The sequence below is a fragment of the Lactuca virosa genome, chromosome 8 (genome assembly GCF_052849685.1).
Source record: "Lactuca virosa cultivar CGN04683 chromosome 8, Lactuca_virosa_CGN04683_v6, whole genome shotgun sequence".
NCBI lineage: Eukaryota > Viridiplantae > Streptophyta > Magnoliopsida > Asterales > Asteraceae > Lactuca > Lactuca virosa.
The window spans coordinates 14,911,252-14,928,088 of record NC_136433.1 but is presented as its reverse complement, the minus strand read 5'-3'; the positions used below and the strand labels follow the sequence as shown (position 1 = coordinate 14,928,088).

At 36.0% G+C, this 16,837-nt stretch overlaps 2 protein-coding genes across 6 annotated transcripts in view; both read left to right on the top strand.

Moving 5' to 3' along the window:
• The window catches only part of LOC145129816 (DEAD-box ATP-dependent RNA helicase 52C-like), a 28,758-nt gene extending 24,579 nt beyond the window's left edge, over window positions 1–4,179 (top strand). For 2 of the 4 annotated variants that reach the window (XR_013717669.1, XR_013717668.1), the window contains 4 exons: window positions 2,741–2,821; window positions 2,936–3,224; window positions 3,400–3,613; window positions 3,700–4,179. Coding sequence is in view for 1 of the 4 variants with exons in the window: in XM_079064628.1 (XP_078920754.1) it covers window positions 2,741–2,821; window positions 2,936–3,224; window positions 3,400–3,521; window positions 3,614–3,617 (496 nt within the window). In the remaining 3 variants the exon portion in view is untranslated. The other 2 variants (XM_079064628.1, XR_013717670.1) reach the window with 2 other exon arrangements.
• Window positions 4,180–4,344: 165 nt separating this feature from the next.
• On the top strand, window positions 4,345–7,821 carry LOC145133103 (uncharacterized). Of its 2 annotated transcripts, XR_013718401.1 has the most exons (8): window positions 4,345–5,156; window positions 5,521–5,567; window positions 5,647–5,835; window positions 5,914–6,177; window positions 6,271–6,348; window positions 6,433–6,992; window positions 7,080–7,194; window positions 7,565–7,821. XR_013718401.1 is itself a non-coding variant. In XM_079068038.1 (7 exons), the coding sequence occupies exons 5-7, from the start codon at window positions 6,934–6,936 to the stop codon at window positions 7,697–7,699; spliced, it is 309 nt and encodes a 102-aa protein (XP_078924164.1). In that variant the 5' UTR covers window positions 4,345–5,567; window positions 5,647–5,835; window positions 5,914–6,177; window positions 6,271–6,348; window positions 6,433–6,933; the 3' UTR covers window positions 7,700–7,821. The 2 variants fall into 2 exon arrangements, 1 of the variants encoding a protein (XP_078924164.1); XM_079068038.1 differs by having other exon boundaries at window positions 4,345–5,567.
• The last annotated feature ends 9,016 nt before the right edge of the window (window positions 7,822–16,837 follow it).

Below are 16,837 nucleotides of genomic sequence, written 5' to 3'. Positions count from 1 at the left end.
ACCATATATAATGAACCCCTCTTATGTCCACGAGCTATCACAAGATTTCCTTTGACAACCTTCCACTGCCCATTCCTGAACTTAACCTCGTGTCCCTGTTCATCCAACTGCCCAACAGAAATCAACTGTTTCTTTAGACTTGGAATTACCCGGACATCCTTCAAAGTCCATGGACCAACTGGAGTCTTCAAAACTAAGTCACCTATGCTCGTCACATCAAGAACGTCATCGTTCGCCAGTCTTACCTTACCAAAATCCCCTTCTTTCAGATTCCGCAGTGCTTCACGGCTGTGGGTAGCGTGAAATGAAGCACCCGAATCCATAACCCAGGAATCCACATTGCTCTCCACACTACAGATCAAAACATCATCATCTGAATGGTCTACTGCAACGTTAACTTCTTTCTTGTCTTTTGGACATTGATTCCTGAAATGTCCAACCTCTTTACAGTTCCAACAAGTCACATCATTTCGAGTCCTCGACTGACTCCTTCTCCTGTTCCCGCTCCCACTACCTCTGTTATTTCTTCTACCTCTGACCGCATTCAATTGTTCACTTGATGATTCCCCGGAATTTCTTCGTCTGACGTCTTCGCCTAGAATTAAATCCCGAATTCCCTCAAAAGTGAGCTCTTTTGATCCTGCGGAACTAGTAACGGCTGTAACTGTTCCGGACCAACTGTCAGGTAATGATGATAACAGTAGTAAAGCTTGAACTTCGTCCTCAAATTTTATTCCCACTGACCCAAGTCTGGATAAAATCGAGTTCAAATTGTTGATGTGTACTGTAACTGAACTTCCTTCCCTCATCCTTGTGTTGACTAGTTCCCGAATCAGGAAGACTTTATTTGCTGCCGACGGCTTCTCGTACATATTAGACAATGCCTCCATGATTCCCTTTGCCGAGGTCTCCTTCAAAATGTTGAAGGCAACATCCTTTGACAAAGTCAGTCTAATAAATGTCTTGGCCTTCTTATCCAAAATCTCCCAGTTTGCCTGTGTTATCGCCTCCGGTTTTTCACCTAAAACTGCGTCCAAGTCTTTCTGCACGAGCAAATCTTCAATTTGCATCTTCCACCAACCAAAATCTTTCCCATCAAACTTCTCAATCTGAAGTTTACTGCTTTCTGCCATTTTCTGAAAGATTAGGGGCTAAACTGCAATTTTCTGAAAGTGCAGGGGCTAAACTGCAATTTTCTGAAAGTTCAAATCTGCTACAGTGTTGCTACAGTGTCTGCTACAGTGTCGTCTTCTTCGGCAGAACTCCGGTCTACAGTGCCGTCTTCTCCGGCGGAACTCCGGTCTACAGTGTCGTCTTCTCCGGCGGAACTGGTTTTTCCGGTCACTATTCCGGCAAACCTTTGACCGGCGATTTGGACGTCTTCCGGTGGTCAAAAAATTCAGAAAAAATATTTTCGGAATCTTCGGAACGAGACCTTTCCAACGGTATACACCAAAATCGTTTTTGACGAAAAAAAATTTCGACAAAAAACTTAAAATCACCTTCTGGAGCTACAACCTTGCTCTGATACCACTTGTTAGGATCGAGACACTTAACACACGACTCTAAACACACACACAGCTCACGAAAAACAAGAACACAAGGATGAACACGAGGGATTTAACGTGGTTCGGTCCTTCTCTGACCTACGTCCACCGGTAACTAGGAGTTTATATTTCTTGGTGCTAATCTGCACTCTTTCTTTGTTACACTAGATACAAGTTTTACAAATGAAAGGAAGAAGCCTATTTATAATATTTTGAGTCGTAAGTTTTTTCTTCCATTCACATACATGTGAAATTGATAAGGCCACCATTGTTGAAATTCTGCAGCCGTAACAATTTTTCCATGTTCACATGAGAGTCCTTGTTTCCTGCCACTTCTTTTGACTAACCCAATGGCTTCACACTCAACAGTCCTATACTACCAGAAAGATCAGAGCTTTTTGATGATGATAAACGGACCCATCCACACTCATTCTGTTATCTACTGAAGTTAATCTTCTTTCATTCTGCTGATATTCTTAGAAAAGAACTAGAGCACGAAACCTTTGTAAGGCTGAGAATCATCCCATCTGGTAATCTTCTCTCTCTCTCTCTCTCTCTCTCTCTCTCTCTCTCTCTCTTCAATTTCATCTACACAGAAACACATACATACACACACAAGTATATGAAAAATGAATAATCCTCCCATAAAAATGGCAGTTTGTTGAGGATTACTCTGAGTGGGAGTCCTGGGTACCGATCGCCTTTAGAATCATTCATGCTAAATTCATCATTTGGGAACCTTCTACAGAATGGATCGGTGCTTGTTGACATCTCATTGGTTGATGAGAAATTTACAGCTCAAGGTACCTGCTATGGCTGTATATAGATATTTCCAAAGCTGTTTGAGTATCATTTTTAGACTACAAGAACTCAATTGATTTTACCTTGTTTCCAGTTTAGTGTGATGCATGAGATCATATATTTATAGAGTGTTTGTGGATGTTGTCATGTCTATGTGTGATATTCACTCATTGAGGTGTACAAGTGTTTCAGTTGCATTAGTTTAGTTAACAGAGACACAATAGGTGAAACTGAGGCAGACTTTTGTTTATGTTTCAAACTAGTGGTACCGATATGAAAGTTCTTGCAGAAAGAGCAACAAAGTCCAAGAAACTCAGTATACATGTCTTAATGTATATGGGATTGTAGTTATTATTTATTATCTAAGAGAAGACAAAATCATTATCCTATAGGTTAAAGAGATCATCCACTCAGGGGCCAGGGGCTGCCTACATCTTACTTCTTCCCTTCCATTTACACCATTCATGTGAGATGTAGGTATTGATATTGATATTTATTGATAGAGATAAAATAATTTTTCATAGTAATGGGTAAGATCATATTTATAGTATACTAATTTCACTACTTCTATTATCTTAAATGTGTAGATTTACTCCCCTGCACCTTGTGCACCAAGGCAAAGAAACAGAAGAACGGGAAAGAAAGATGAAGCTAGTTGATTTAATTGTGGCAACACCTGGAAGATTAGTTGATTTACTTGAAAGGGCAAAAGTGTCATTACAAATGGTAAGGTATTTAGCTCTTGATGAAGCTGATCGTATGTTGGATATGGGATTTGAGCCTCAAATAAGAAAAATTGTGGAACAAACAGACATGCCTCCACCTCCTGGAAGACAAACAATGCTTTTCAGTGCCACTTTTCCTAGAGAAATCCAGGTTTTTAATTTTATTTTATTAATTTGAATCATTTTAATATATAGTTTTTTAATTTATATAATGTTTTCCCGCTACTACAATTCATGGAGACAAAACACAACCGGTAAAAAAAAATAGAGTTAAAGTTAAAAAAATGAATAAAAGTTAATTTCTAATTTTTGTTTTTTATTGATAGGAAAGGGAGTTGGCATTGAGGTCATTTAAGAGTCGGAAGACTCCAATTCTTGTTGCTACTGACGTGGCAGCATGTGGGTTGGAGGTGATTGATGTTGGCTCAAGGGCAGTTTGGTCATTACCGTAAGTGGAGTTCGAGATTATAGCATATGTTCATGTCTTATAAAATAAAAATCTCCAATGGTTGTGGAACAATAATTATCTCTTTGGTTCAGGTAAATATCTACAAGATTTGTGCTATGAAAAAAAACATGTTTGTTTGGATCAAGGGGTAAAGTGTAAGTTCTCATCGTTTTTGCAGTTTAGAAATGCTACAAATAAACAACTTCAAAGTGGATTCGATCATATTCCTACCAAATGTTCGATAAAATGTAAGTTCTCATCATTTTTGCAGTTTAGACATAGCTGTGAAGTGGATAGAGTAATGATGGAAGATGTTAACATTTTTTTTCTTGATGTCTGCTTTGTGCCTTGTAAGGATCCAGACATATGAAGTTAAAGGTTAATGATATTTTACTTGTTTGTAATAAAATATCTATTGAGTCGCCGAACAAATTCTTATTTCCATATATGATTGTAAGATGTAGGGATAAGCATAGGCGGGTATCCGGCCTAATTGTCTGGAACCGAAACCGGAACCGCCGGTTCTTGAAACTTTGGAACCGGAACCGGAACCGCCGCACCGGTTCCGATACCGGGTACCCGGTTTCTAATTAAGTTTTGTAAAATGAAATCAATAAAAATTATAAGACTAACAATCTGTTGTGAATTAAAAAGTATTTGTGAGTGGTTATTAATAACCATTATTAATTCATAAGCAACAGATTGATATATATATATATATATATATATATATATATATATATATATATATATATATATATATATATATATATATATGTTTAGTACTCTTCTCGTATTCACTTTTTATTCTTGATTTTGGCAGCTATATATGAATTGAAATAGTATGGGAAAGAAATTTAAAAACCATTATGTTGTTATAAAATTAGTAATAATGCATACACTCGGGTCCAACTTCATTGACATTATAAAATTCAGTTATTAACAAACTCTGAATCCACATCACTACACTAGCTTTTCAAAAGCACTGAAGGGTCCTCTGTGCTACTAGAGGACCCTTCTGTCAAAACATTCAAACTGTTGCAGTAGTCTAGATTCCTTCAAAGGGGGGTTTTGAATTGAAATTCTGGTCAAAACTCAAAAGTCAAACAGAGTTATTTGGTGGCAGTGTTGCTAAATCATTCCAGCAATACAAAAGCTTTATAACTTTTGCAGCTGAAGGAAATGCCTTCAAGGACAATGTAGAGAAGCTGGTAAGATTCCTGAATATAATTTTCAAGTTATTACCCCATGAGCTCGTACTCCATTGACTTAACTCCTTAAGTACTATATGTATGTTCATTTAAAGTGATTATTAGTTTATTACAGTTTGCTATTACTAATAAATGTTTTTTTTGTAAGTTACTTCATTCTATAACTCCTCATATCCAACCATTTAAATGCAAAATATGTTACAACTTTAACTCCAATTGTTAGATATCATCAACCGAAGATAATATATTGATTTGAAGACAAAAAACAATTCATGAAAAGGGTTGAATTTGTACATTTAGAATTCTTATTTTTTTCTTGTGGAGCAGGACCTTGTGATTATTAGAAGCAATGAGGATTATTGCGGTTGCATTGTCACCTGCTGCACCAAATTTATTGTCAACATTTGGGCATTAGGAAATCATGGTACCCGTGATTTCTATGTTCCCTGTGTTTTTTCTATTTAGGAAGCAAACACAATTAGTGCTTTACACATAAAGTTGACAAAACGTTTATGCATAGAGTGATTGTATTCAAGTCTATGTTAAAAGGCTGGGGATTACATGTGTTAAGCACCTTTTTCTTCATATGAGTTCAATAACCTACAATAATTTAGAATTCATATCATTAATATAATACTTCCCTATATAGAAAAATTCTTTAATTATCGACCATTATAACGAATGAAATACAGTAAGAAATTTTCCTTAATCGTCTTAAATGACTTGAAGTTTATATGTTAAAGTCTATTTTAATAACTAATCCATCTTTTTTCATCACTTTCAACAAGCTAAGAAGCACAACATATACAGGGAAAGAATCATATATAATTATCAGGTAATATATTTGATATATATTTTATATTTTATATGTTGTATAATCAGCAATCACTGATTTCCCTTTCCTTGGTTTTCAGCCTCTTCATAGAGAACTATATGAACTGAATCCCTCAAGCTTCTTTGTGCCCTCTTTCATAAACGCATTCATGGCTAATGATGATGTCAGCAGAAATCAAAGTATCAGAAACATAATGTCTGAACTTGTTCCAGGAGTTTTCACATTCGATATGCTCCACCCAGATTTCTGTGCAAAGATGCTAGCTGAGGTGATACTAATAGTCTTCTATTTCTATTTTTTATATACTTTACTTTTTATATTCTCTTATCAAATTCTAATTTCTTAGGTTGAAAATTACGAAAAGTGGATTCTGGAAACAAAATCATCCACCATTCGCCTAAACACCATGAACAAATAGCAGATACTAACAAATGACATGGTGCTAATAGTCTAGAAGTTGTTGTTGTTCGTGTCATGGCCCTGTGATGGGTACTGTTGAAACCAGAATGTATGAACAAGGAATAGGAGGTTTTGTAACACACAAGTTTTGGGAATGTGGGCCACACAACAATGATTTTACCTTGTCTATTGTTATATATGTGCCCCATAGGTTGTTTTTTTGCTGTTTATAAAATCTTTTTATTTAATATGTATATAGATTTTTTTTCGTGTATAACATTTTTTGAACATGTGATGGTTACAGGGATGCTGTAGTTTCTGCTATTATTTTCCATCCAAGTCGTGTCATGGCTCTTAGTGCTTCTTATGGTGTTGATTTCAAGTAAAGTTTTTTAATTTATTTTATAATTGTGAATCTATGTTTGTATAATTAATTGTTGTTTGTGGCTTTGTTTGTTTGGGTTAGCAATGGTGAAGATAAGTTGATGTAGAGGAGCAGATGTAGATGGGCATGAAATGATGTTGGTTCATACAGGAAGAAAGTTATGACTGCTGTTGCATTAAGTGAAACAGGTAGGCACGTTACACAAATCTCAAGTAACTAAAGGTAACCACCAACTACATTATTCATTTTGTTGCTAGATCCAAATACCAAATTTACAAATGTATATCTGTTGTTGCTTCTTAAATTTCACTTTATGTTTTATGCGTTCAAGCTTTAAAATCCAAATGGAACATTGTTAAAAAGGATGCAACTCAAGATAATTGAAGGTAATTGAGTTAACTGGGATAAATGCAAAAAATAGCGGGGTACTTTCATTTATTTGTTTATTATAACATCCTACTTTCAATAGTTTTTTTATGAAGAGATCATACTTTGAAAAACCTACAAAATTATAATATTGTAACTAATGAACTAATGATACGAACAAATATATGAACTAATATTGGAGTTCCTGCTGTTGGCATGGCGTTCCCTGGCTACGTTACTCAGCCCAATGGAATGGGGAATTCAGAAATGACATGGTACGTTAAATATATATAAGTAAATAAATATTTAAGATAATAATAGTTAGGTGATTAAATGGTTAAAATTGTGAAATTTTGTTGTAGGCTACCTATTTTGGCTGGTGCTGCTGGGGCTTTTGGCTGCTTCACCTTATATCACAATGGATGGTGCTTATCATGCTATGCCATCTGGCCAGACCTCTGCATTGCCTCCTACAAGGTCTGTTACTTGTTATTATGATTAACGATTCTGAGGGTATTTAGGTCATTTACTCAGAATTTTGCGTTTTCAAGTTTACTAGTAGATCACACTTGCTTGGCTAAATGTTATTTTGTATGCTTTCAAACTTGTCTTCTTCCTGAATTCTTTTTCTTTGTAAGTTTAGCCTTATTCTTTTCTTCAATTAAGTGTTGTCTGGAGAGTGTTGTATGAACAACAATAAATCAACATTTTTTTCATTCTTTTTCTTGTATGAACAATACATAGTCATAGTTTGACTTAATTAGTTGCTTATTTTGTTTATTAGTTGCTTGTTTTCTAGCTTATTATAGTCACTGATTGGTTTCTTGTTATGCTTAAATCTTAACAGCTATCATGGCAACCTTCAACAGTAGTTTTGGACAGGCACCTTCTTGCAAAAGATATCGTGTACATGTTCTTCTGCTGCTATTGTGGATTCGGGAACATCCATGCTTACTGGTCCAACTGTATGTATCTCACGTGAAGCTTCTGCTAGAATTATTAATCTTAGAGATTTCAAGTTTTTCATATTTCTTGTATCTAATTAGTTTGTAAATTTCCGTTATAACTTTTATTGATTTGTTTTATCTTTCCATGGAACGATTATTTGTATGACATTATATTTTGTGCAATGAATTGTATTTTTGTATATGATATTTTATTTATTAAGTGACATTAAATGAAAATTTAATTCAAAAATTAGTAAATCTAGAAAAAATATTTTTTTTAAAACATATAAAATTACGATACGCAAAAATGTGTGTCATCTTCATTTATGACATGGCCTTTCTTGACAGGGGCTTCCTTGATACGCAATGCGTGTCATAAACACGCGCGTCGTAAGGTTACGACCTGCAAATGCGTGTCATCTTCCTTTGTGACAGGGCCTTCCTTGATACGCATTGCGCGTCGTAAATGAGCGTCGTAAATGCGCGTCATAAATGCGCGTCGTAAATGCGCGTCGTCTATAGACGACGCGCAAAAACGCGTCATCTCTCTTTATGACAGGGCCTTCCTTGACGCGCATTTGCGCGTCGTCTGAGCGTTTTACGACGCGCAATGAGCGTCGTAAAAGGCTGTTTTTCTAGTAGTGCAAGACAAAGAAATTTTGAGATAAAAACCAAAACTAAAAGAAAACTTAGCACACAATATTTTTTGGATTTTTCATATTTTCAAAAAAAAAAACATAAACAAAAATATTTTTGGATTTTTGAAATTTCTGAAAAAGAAATAAAACAGAAATAACAATGTTAAACCACAATTCTAGATACATATTATTTAGTGTATCCCATAGATTCCCATGTATATCTTACTGCTCAATCTACTCGAGCGTCATATTGACAGACCAAACGGAACTATCTAAGTCAGTACTTGTCAAGTCCTTTTAAAATGTCAATCTAAATCTAGTCTGGTCCATTGAAATCCTTCGTGCCTACCAGCACATTGAACACAGAGTCTAAACAATTTAGCTTCAGTGCTTTACACAAATTTCAGATTGCCCTTCAGCACTAGACTTCATATCACTTCCCAATAATACCTACTAACGAAAAACTAAAAGAAAATAAAAGATTGTCTTCAAAACGAATCAGTTTAAGGTAAACTCAAGAGTATCGAGAGGAAAACTCAAACCGTAAGTCACCGATTGAATTTGCATCCAGAAGGTCCGAGAACAGCACACATAATCTCAGAACAGATCCAAACAATCTTCACATTGTTAAGCACAAAACCCTATGTGTGATCCTTTCCTTTCTTCCCTTCTCGCAGAGCACACATACTATTAAACAAAGTTTTGAATGTTGTATAGTTGAGAGATGTCCCCTATCATGTGCCTGGAACAGCCACTACCAACAAACTGAAGTCTGATGATATGACTCCATAGCTGCTCCATCACAGAGCGAGATCAGTTGGTCTTTGGAACCCAGTCCATTTTGAAACTGGGTCGACCTTTTTTCATCCTTGCAAGGTACTCTCTCCCATGACATATCCTGCTTATCACAAACAGAAAATGTAGAAATATTAGAATCATTAGAAGATTTGGGTGATTGAACCTTTGGTACCCATCTGTAGTTGGGTTTAACCCATTTCTTGTTCGATCAGATGGGCGGCTCGACACTTGATTTTGAACCTAAAATCGGTCGCCGAGATAACTTTGATCTAACTGATTTTGGTTTTACTGGAGCATCTTTTGGATTCGACATATTGGCCTTCTGCTCGTTCCAGTCACCATTGGGCAATTGTGACTTTGAAGGGGCTCTTTTGGAAAAGTTCCCTCTTTGAGCATTTTGCCATCCTTATGTGTAATAGGGAACGTATGCACGATTTTGACAATTTCTGGAAATGTGTCCAGGTGTTCCACAATGAAAACGTGTCTTTTTCTTCATGTAGGAATTGTTTCTTCCTGCCCCTGGTGGTGTGCCCTTGCCTTGTCTCTGATTGTTCCCACAAGCACACTTGCAACAGGCACTCTATTTAGTTTGAATTGGTGGCCTGTATTTACCAACAACAGGTTTAGAAGTAACTGAGTTAGAAGCAACAGATTCAGAGTTCAAGGAGTCATTGGTTTCTTCAATAGTGTTGTCCTTATTCTCATCTTCAATTACTTTACCTGTACAAGAAGTAGAATCATCAAAAATGTTCACCTTAATATTCTCAGTTGACCCAGATTGTTCAGTATTAACTGAACCTTGTTCGGGGAGTGGGCCAAACTGAACATAAATTTCTTCCTCATTGGTCTCAAGGGGTGGGTTATAGTTGTCATTGAAGGGAGGTGGAACACTATTATACCCTAGACCCTTACTTTGATTATCTTTGAACTTTAGTTGTTTTTCAATCATGGATGCAACTACCTCACTTAACACGTCAAATTTCTTAAACGTGAATTCATCATCATTATATTTAGATTTCAATGCATCAAGTTCGGTAGTGAATTTGGCAAGATGTCTCTTAAAATAGTCATAGTTTTCACATTTGTTGCTATATTCCTCTTGAAGTTTTCTAAAATCCTTAGTTTTAGCCTCCAGTTGTGTTCTTAAGGGTTTTGGGGCCTTCCTAAGAGTATATCCTTCATATTTAAGGTCCTCATTTTCTCTTTTTAGTAAATCGTTTTGTTCACGAAGAAATTTAATCGTAGCTTCATACGATTGAGAACATGAAACTTGATTGACCGGAATGTTTGAAGAACTCATTGTTTACCAAAAATACCCTTTGACTAAAAACTCAAAAGTCAACCTTAAAAATTCAAATTTAAAAGTCAAACTTAGAGTCAAACCGAAAAGCTAAAAGTAAAAATTTGAAGGTTAAACGAAAAAGTCAAAGTTTAAAGTCAAAGGTCAAACTTGAAAGTCAAAGTCAAAAGTCAAAAATTAAAAACCAAAATTTTGGGTTGAAAATGGAATTTTAAAATTCAAAAAATTGAATTTTTGGGCCAAAAATGTCAAAATTGCGAAATTATGGTCGAAGCAGCGAGTCTTTTTGAATTAAATCGGGAAGGAGTTAAGCATGTGGCATCCTAGATGAGTTGGTAAGGCGGCTGGCTGACCGCAAACGAGGTTGGACCGAATACGTGTTGAACATGAACCGAACACGTGCGTGGCCGAAAACGTCCGAAGTCGGCCGTAAAAGCTGCTTCGGTTCGGCCGTGAATGCTTCTTCTGACCGCAAACTCTTCGCAAATTACGGAAAAACGGCGTTTTTCACCCCTTTTAAGCCCAAAACTCGATCAAAAACTTGTTTTTATGAAAAACTTGAAGAACAAACCCCCAATATTTCTTCAAAAACTATCAAAAAAACGCAAAATCCTTCAAGAAAAAGTGCAAAAACTCTATATCTTTCCAAAATGATTGACACAATCCAAGCTCTGATACCAACTATAAAGTCCACATTTTGCTTGATGTATTAATCAGATCCAATTGATGTTGTGGAATCCCAATCAATTGGATGATGCAATATCAAAATGAAGAAGAAGGATAAGAAGAAGATGATGAACTTGATGAATCTTTAATGTTTATATGAATAGTATGATGTTCCAACACAAGATTCACACACACATATACACACTCTTCTTTGTTGCATGCTTACCCTGACTTAAATATGGATCTGCATAGGAAGTAGAAACATTAGTATCCTTTTCCCTAGCACTACTCTCCGTCACGGGTACAACAGGTTTGCCATACTCAAGAAATTCTTCTCTGTCTAGCTCTTCTTGGGTCAAAGGGATAGTAGTGTAATTGTGATTAAAAGGAGGAGGACACACTCATACCCTAGACCTACTTGTTTCTTATCTTTCCATCTCATTTGTTTTTCTATCATATTCTCAACTTTTTCCCTTGACACATCAAACTTTTTAAAATGGAAATCAGCATTTTCAAAATGAATTTTTAATGTGTCAAGTTCTTCAGTTACCATGGCAAGCTGTTTCTTGATAAAATTGTAGTTCTCACACTTGTTGCTAAACTCTTCTTGTAATTTCCTAAAGTCCTTAGTCTTAGCCTCTAATTGTTCTTTTAATGGTTTCTGGCCTTTACTAATATTATACCCCTCATATTTCAGGTCCTCGTTCTCTCTACACAGTAATTCTATCTGTTCACGCAAAAATTTAACAGTATCAATACAAGTTTGAGAACAGGAATTTTGACTGACCTCTTTCTTTTCAGGTTCTGGGGTAGTAGACACCATGAAAGAAAACTGTAATTCCATCATCTCTGCTTGTGGATCCTCTTCAGCTTTTTCTTCAGGGATGTCACTGATTTGGGCCAAGTGAGCATTTTCAGGTCCAGAAATGTTTAGAGCTTGAATTTGATCCTCCCAGCCAAATGAATGAGCTACCACAGCTAGATTTGCAGTTTCGTTGTCGGTATTAGCTCCCTTGTTATTTCCCACCTGCACCATCGTCCTTTCATTATTCACTCTTCGATTAGGTTTAGCACAGTCACGAGCAAAATTACCAGGCTCGTGACAGTTAAAGCATCACATCTTTCCTTTGTTGAATCGTACTTTGTTTTCAGCATTCACTCCCCAGTTATTCTTCCTTGTTTTCTTTGCAAATTGTTTGGCCCTGAAAACAGCCATCGCGATCTGCCAAGTGATGTCCATCTCCTCCACATCTTCTGGGTGGATTTGATCTAAATCAGCAAAAGAAATATATGGAGGTAGTTCTCCAGCCACAAAAGCGTTGTAATACTTCACCAACCCAGAAGCTAAAGCCAAGTTCTCTTCAGCTTCCTTGGGAGCAAAGGTAGCAGCATGGGCTTTTGAGGAAGAGGCTGCATATAGACAAGTCACTGATGGAGGAACAACCTGGGATGGTGTTTGTGGAACAACAAAGGCTTGATTTTGTGGTGCAAGTGCAGTGAAAGATGAAAAAGCATTGTTGGAGGAGATCCCAAGATTTGTAAGAATTCACATGATTGATTTCTCTCTGTTTTTAATCAAGATCACATACTTTGATAATTGTCATCGTTTCCGCTAGAATGAGTCTGTTGAGATCTTTTGTCTTCTTGATGACTGAGACATTCATGTCCCATGATTTTGGTAGAGAGTTAAGCAACTTCTTGTTGATCTCTAATCTTGGCACTGAGATACCGACTGAACTCATCTTAGTTGTAAGTGTGATAAAGCATTGTAGTTGAGTTCCAAAGATTCCCCATGAATGTGATTGAACATATTGAAATTCTATCGTAGCATGTCCTGATGGCTTTGCTTCATATCCTCATTTCCTTCATACACTTCGATTAGAGCTTCCCACAAAGCTTTGGCAGAGTCGTATTCACGGAAACCTTGAGCAATCTCCGGAGACAAAGCCGTTGTTAGAGTTGCAAGGGCATTCTCTTGTTCTTTAATTTTCTCAAAGTCTTCATCTGTGTACTTTGCAAAGTCCTTGTCAACAATTGTTCCATTTTTGAGTGTAGTCGTGATTCTGACAGGACCCTTTAGAATACTTTGCCATATTTTAAAGTCCTTCATATTGATGTAGTTTTCCATTCGATATTTCCATTCCGGAAAACCTTCAGCTGACAGTAAGCGTGGGATTCTGGTAGTGGTTCACATAATCGAGTCCAATTCTTGATGAGCTGTTAAATTTTGTGATTCCATTTTTTTTGTTTTTTGGATTTTTCCCTTTTTTTAATTTTTTTACTGGATTTAAAAAACAAGACTTGAAATGAAAATGTGACCGAAAACAAAAAGAGGATCTATAACTAAGAGAGGTTCACGACCATAAACAGGAAATGATTCATGGTCAATGAACGGTTCACAGTCAATGAATGGTTCACGGTCAAATGAGAAGTAAATGGTCAATGAAGGGTTCATGGTCAACAAATGGTTCACGGTCCAATGAGTTGATCGTGGTCAAATGAGAGGTTAACGGTCAATGAAGATGAGTGGTTCATGGTCGTACATAGAGTTTATGGTCGTAAACGATTCAACAGATGAAATCGTAAACACCTAGATTACGATGAAAACAAATGATTTTGAGCTAATTTCGATTCCTTTGGCCTTGATCTTCACAATCCAATATAGAAAACCATCAACCACTTGAACAAACACGAAAATGAAGAAGATCTTCAACCATAAACACCACTTGAACGAGTTTGACACCAGATTAGCTTTGATACCAATTGTAAGTCCCAAATTTGCTTGATATATCAATCAGATCCAATTGATGGTGCAGAATCCCAATCAATTGGATGATGTAAGATAAAAATGGAGAAGAAGGAGAAGAAGAAGATGATGAACTTGATGAATCTTCAATGTTTATATGATTAGAATGATGTTCCAACATAAGATTCACACACACATATACACACTCTTCTTCTCTCTCACTTTCTCCCTCTAGCACACCTTGAATTACACACACTTAGCCCCACCCTAGTGTTCCACTTTCTCATAGTATATATATATATATATATATATATATATATATATATATATATATATATATATATATATATATATATATATATATATATATGGAACTAAGGCAAGCCCAAAATACAAGGCCTTGACCGAAAAACCATTACTTGACCGAAAACACGTTCACGGCCGTGAACACCTATACAACCGTAAACACCAGGTTGTTTATGGTCCTAGACTGAAAAATATAGTTGCCTAGAAAAGTAAAGTATAAACCATATTTTGACCCAATAATCTCCCCCTTGGTTTATAGCTTTCTTTTCTTTTGACCCAACAAACTCTCCTTAAAAATGTAGCTAGCTTTTCTTGTCAATCTTCATTTGGAGCTTGGCTTCAGCTTTAATTTTCAATTTCTTCACAACTTCAAGATGAACAACTGAATCTTCTAGTTGAATGACTTCATCTTGAATGGATGGGCTTTTCTTTAAGATTTGACTTTGAACGCACGTTGGGTGTGAAGGCTTCTGGAAAAGATTCTTGAAAAACTGCACTTTCAGCTTGAGAATCTCTATAGAGAATAACAGAGAGAACGAATCTTCTAGATCAATTCAGCAGGTACATAGGTAGCAGCAAATTGATTGAAGAGGCTTCAATGCAATCTATCACATAATCTTCAAGTCACCTTCACCTTGCTTTTAGGGTTGAAAAATTGTATGTTGAATGAATAATCTTCATTTCTTGTTCCTTCGAATGAGAATTCTTCGATAACCACAGATGAAGCCTTGGCTCAGAAAATCTCGATACAGTCTCCATGAGTCTCATCCACATCTGAATTTACTTTTCAATACAAAGAAAAATTTGAGATAAAAACAAAAACTAAAAACAAACCCAACACACAATATTTTTGTATTTTCCATATTTTCTGGAAAAAAAAAACAGAAACAAAAACATTTTTGGATTTTTTTGGTTTTTCTGAAAAAAATAAAAATAAAACGAAAATAACACTATTTTTGGATTTTTTTAATTTTATGATTTTTTTTGTTTGATTTTTAAAATTTTTTAATTCTCCCCCTTAAATTTGTGCATAGGGAAAACTATGTACAAATTTAACAAAAACAAAAACATTGACTAAATTTAAAAATTTTAGGATCAAAGTTGTCAGACAATTCAATATCTTTTATCAGCACACACCTACATGTTTGGATCTGGTCAATCACCGATATTGTGGTCCACTTAAACACAAATGATATTTGACAAATTGGACAGATTATAAGTGATAGGACATTGCACCTATATTCCTAAATAGACCATTTAGCTGACGACGACCAATGATATTGTTGTCCACTTAAATTAAGCAGCGAGATCTATAGACAACCTATTAAATGGTTCAATTTTAGATGTACTAGAGTGTGTTTCACATTTCCCGATATACCCTGGCAATCAAGTGCTTCCAAAGAATTCTTTACTTTAGATGAGTAGACAACCATTAAGAAAGAAGATAGATTCCGAAGTGCATATGTTGTGCCCCAGGTCGGATCTCTTCTAATCACGTAAAGGAAACAACATGTGACTAACATAGATAGAGGGGTTGAGAGATAGAATGTTGCATATGTTGTGTTCCAGGTCGTATTATTTCAATCACGCAGAGGAGACAACATATGACTAACATACATAAAGAAATGTATAGATAAGAAGGTGAATAGAAATAGAGTTGCATATGTTGCATTCGAGGTCGGATCTCTTCCAATCACGCAGAGGAAGCAACATATAACTGACAAATAGAAAGCAAAAAAAAACAATTTTCTACGGACCTACTTTATCATAACCCCCCTTAGTTGCCCTATCAGTACCAGAATTAAGGTCATGAGACCATATATCAACGAAAAGTTAAACCACGATTCTAGATACCGATTATTTAGTGTATCCCGTTGATTCCCATGTATATCTTACTGCTCAATCTACCCGAGCATCGTATTGACAGACCAAACGGAACTATCTAAGTCAGTACTTGTCAAGTCCTTTTAAAATGTCAATCTAAATCTAGTATGATCCATTGAACTCCTTCGTGCTTACCAACACATTTAACACAAAGTCTAAACAATTTAGCTTCAGTGCTTTACACAAATTTCAGATTGCCTTTTAGCACTGAACTTAATATCACTTCCCAATAATACCTACTAACGAAAAACTATAAGAAAATAAAAGATTGTCTTCAAAACGAATCAGTTTAAGATAAAATCAGGAGCATCGAGAAGAAAACTCAAACTGTAAGTCACCGATTGAATTTGCATCCAAAAGGTCTGAGAGCAGCACGTATAATCTCATAACATATCCGAAAATTCTTCACATCGTTAAGCACAAACCCCATGTGTAATCCTTTCCTTTCTTCCTTTTTCCCGCAAAGGACACATACTCTTAAACTAAGTTCTGAGTGTTGTACATGTGAGAGATGTCCCATATCATGTGCCTGGAACAACCACTTCCAACAAACCAAAGTCTGATGATATGCCTCCATAGTTACTCCAGCACAGAGCGGGATCAGTTGGTCTTTGGAACCCAATCCATTTTGAAACTAGGTCGACCTTTTTCATCCTTGCAAGGTACTCTCTCCCATGACATATATACTGCTTATCACAAACAAAAGATGTAGAAATATATTAGAAGTTTTGGGAGATTGAACCTTTGGTGCCCATCTGTGATTGGGTTTAACCCATTTCTTATTCGATCGGATGGGTGGCTTAGTACTTGCTTTTGAACTTGAAGTCAATCATTG

Bases quoted from the DNA above. Each gene is read 5' to 3' on its own strand.
- LOC145133103 (XM_079068038.1), top strand. From the start codon at position 6,934: ATGGCGTTCCCTGGCTACGTTACTCAGCCCAATGGAATGGGGAATTCA. The intron at 6,993-7,079 runs GTACGTTAAATA...ATTTTGTTGTAG, and splicing joins GGGAATTCAGAAATGACATG to GCTACCTATTTTGGCTGGTG. The intron at 7,195-7,564 runs GTCTGTTACTTG...AAATCTTAACAG, and splicing joins TCTGCATTGCCTCCTACAAG to CTATCATGGCAACCTTCAAC.